The 3,330-nt window shown below is 39.2% G+C and overlaps 1 protein-coding gene across 2 annotated transcripts in view; it reads left to right on the plus strand.

Annotated features, from left to right (window-relative positions):
• LOC111438342 (probable Histone-lysine N-methyltransferase ATXR5) overlaps positions 1-2,067 on the plus strand; it is a 4,455-nt gene extending 2,388 nt beyond the window's left edge. The window contains exons 3-6 of one of the 2 annotated variants that reach the window (XM_023076245.1): positions 737-963; positions 1,066-1,166; positions 1,250-1,462; positions 1,703-1,792. In XM_023076245.1, the coding sequence (XP_022932013.1) occupies positions 737-963; positions 1,066-1,166; positions 1,250-1,462; positions 1,703-1,706 (545 nt within the window). In that variant the 3' untranslated portion in view covers positions 1,707-1,792. Of the gene's footprint in view, positions 1-736; positions 964-1,065; positions 1,167-1,249; positions 1,463-1,697 lie in introns of both variants that reach the window. The other variant, XM_023076244.1, reaches the window with a different exon arrangement.
• The last annotated feature ends 1,263 nt before the right edge of the window (positions 2,068-3,330 follow it).

Below are 3,330 nucleotides of genomic sequence, written 5' to 3' on the forward strand. Positions count from 1 at the left end.
CCCCCCCCCCCCCCTCCCAATCCACCCCCTTTGAGGCCCAACGTCCTTGCTGGCACACCCGTCTCGTGTCCACCCCCCTTTGAGGCTTAGCCTCCTCGTTGACACATCGCCTCGTGTCTCGCTCTGTTACCATTTATAACATCCCAAGCCAACCGCTAGTAGATATTGTCCTTCTTGGGCTTCTCCTTTTGGGCTTCCCCTCAAGGTTTTTAAAACGCATCTGCTAAGGAGAGGTTTCCACACCCTTATAAAGAATATTTCGTTCTCCTCCCCAACCGAGGTGGGATCTCACACATATCTTATGACATATGTTTAGACATTACAATTTCAACCAAAAAGTCAGAGATTTGAATCCTACCCTCACGTATTGTCAAACTAAAAAAATTCCTGAATTATTTGTAATTTCACTAATCTCCAACGATTTTTTTCTTTTTTATGAAGACCATTTGACAGCAGTAAATCATCTAGAGGTTTTCTCTTGAAACTTCTCTATACCAAATGTGTTCTTGAGGTGATCACTTCATGTTGGTATTCTATGAGATTTTCTGGATTTGAAATCATTTGGCATTAAAATTTAGTTCTTCTATGTTCTCTGCTGAAACTTTTCTATACTATAGGTGTTTGTTCCTGAACTGATCAGTTCATGTTGGACGATTTTCTTTCAATATTCCTTGCATCAAAAGTTATTCATGGATTCATAATTTTAATATTATACAAATGGCATCATGAACTGAAGCTATAAAGCGTAGGAGACGATTACGACCATTGGTGTGGCAGAAGAAAAGGAGAAGATTACTACCATTTCGTCCAAGTGAAGATCCTGATCGTAGATTGAAACAGATGGGTTCACTTGCTACTGCTTTAACAACATTGAAAATGGAGTTTAGTGATGATTTGACTTACGTGCCGGGCATGGCATCAAGATCTGCTAACCAGGCAGAGTTTGAAGATGGTGGAATGCAGGTTTAAAAACTTGGAACCATTTGAAAACATTTTCTAGTTGGAATCTTTTTTGTTGTTAATAGTGGAATGGTCATAGATTATGTTACCTGCCTTCTATTTTAGGTTCTTTCCAAAGAGGATACTGAGACCTTGGAACTCTGCAGAGCCATGAGCAGAAGAGGCGAATGCCCTCCCCTTTTGGTTGTTTTTGATTCATGTGAAGGGTAACTTTATCTTTTAACTCTTTGACCATATTGCCATTTGCTTCCAACATTTATATTAAGTCCACACATAATTTATGATGTAGTTTTACGGTAGAAGCGGATGATCAAATTAAGGATATGACGTTTATTGCCGAATATACTGGTGACGTGGATTATCTTAAAAACCGTGAACACGATGATTGTGATAGTATGATGACCCTTCTTTCAGCAAAAGATCCATCTAGGAGTCTTGTCATCTGCCCTGACAGACGTGGAAACATCGCTCGGTTTATTAATGGAATAAATAATCATTCTCCGTAAGTTGGCGAAGTCTATCACATTTTACAAATGTATCTAATTATTAAATCATATCAGCTTTGTCTACATGCACGTATCTAAGTATTGCACCTCATGGCCATATTATGATAGCTTACTAAGAACTAATTTCTTAAAACTTTAATCGTATGTTTAGTTTGTTTCCTCTTTTACTTTTTCTAATATTTGTGAGAATCAAATTCATGATGCTCAAAACATAAATTCCATTTTGTGCAGAGAAGGTAAGAAGAAACAGAACTGTAAATGTGTGAGATACAATATTAACGGCGAATGCCGGGTCATTTTGGTTGCTATTCAGGATATTGCTAAAGGGGAGAGGCTCTATTATGACTACAATGGATATGAGTATGATTACCCTACTCATCATTTCGTTTGAGAATATCTTAGGATACTTCTAACAATTTTGGGATTTGATTTGTCCCATACAGTTTTTTCTCCATTTTCTTATGCTGAATCTTGTTGCTAAGTCAACAGTTTTTGCTGATTCTATCAGAGTAATTTGTGTTACATTTCCTTGGCTGAGGACAGGAGGAAGGGAGGGAGGGACGGTGGGGGTAGGGATGCCGATTTTTCCGAGTTTTGGTAGTGTAGAACAAAACTCAGGGGTCCTAGAAGTTCATCTGTTAGGTATGTGTTGTAATACAATTCTCAGAGAGTACTTTCAATTTTCAGTAAAAGTAATACTTACTCCTTTGCTACTTTTCTCATTAAGTTTCTTTTGTTCATTAAGTTATGTTTTCTTTATCTTCTTATCATTCATCCTCATAGGTCATTACATAGAATATTGCCATGTATTTTTGTGAGATCCTATTAGTTGGGAGGAGAACGAAATATTCTTTATAAGGGTGTGAAAATCTTCTCCTAGCAGACGTGTTTTAAAAACTTTGAGGGGAAGCCCGAAAGGGAAAGCCCAAAAAGAACAATATTTGCTAGCGATGGGCTCTTACAAATTGTATCAGAGCCCGACACAGAAACCAGGCAGTGTGCCAGCAAGGACGTTGAGGACTCCCAAGAGGGGTGGATTGTGAGATCCCACATTGGTTGGAGAGGGGAACAAAGAATTTCTTATAAGGGTGTGGAAACCTCTCCCTAGTAGATGTGTTTAAAAAACCTTGAGGGGATGCCCGAAAGGAAAAGCCCAAAGAAGACTATTTGCTAGCGGTGGGCTTGGGCTGTTACAAATGGTATCAGAGCCAGACACCAGGCAGTGTGCCAGCGAGGACGCGAGGGGCGCCCAAGGGGGTAGTGGATTGTGAGATCCCACGTTAGTTGGATAGGAGAACACGAAGAATTTCTTATAAGGGTGTGGAAGCCCCTCCCTAGTAGATGTGTTTTAAAAACCTTGAGAGGATGCGCGAAAGGGAAAGTCCAAAGGACAACATCTGCTAACGGTAGGCTTAGGCCGCTATAATTTTTGTCTAAAATTGGGTAAACGGTCTGTCAAATGAGTGGAAATGAAATAGGGGAAAAGGAAAGAAAAAGATGCCATTGACTAGTTTACAATGTCAGTGAATTCCATCACTGAAAGTGATCGAATTTGAATCTTCCCATTGATACATCAAAGTCTTGTGACCATTTTTAGATTAGATTGAGGGTTTCTTCAGATATTGTGACAGTTTACAAATTGGAAAAAATCTGAAAGTCAAGTTGGCTATAAAGGAGCTTTCAAAGATTAATCTTATTCTTATCTTGAAATTGAAAGGGAGACCAATTACATCTCCAACGACACTTGGGATGAAAATTCAGAAAAGTCATTCAAGATTGAAGGACTAAAGGACTAGTAGGTGAAGGTGGGTGCTTGTAAACGGCTCAAGCCAACCGATATTATCTCTTTTGGGCTTCCTCTTTC

Source organism: Cucurbita moschata, unplaced genomic scaffold, assembly GCF_002738365.1.
Source record: "Cucurbita moschata cultivar Rifu unplaced genomic scaffold, Cmos_1.0 Cmo_Scf00073, whole genome shotgun sequence".
Lineage (NCBI taxonomy): Eukaryota > Viridiplantae > Streptophyta > Magnoliopsida > Cucurbitales > Cucurbitaceae > Cucurbita > Cucurbita moschata.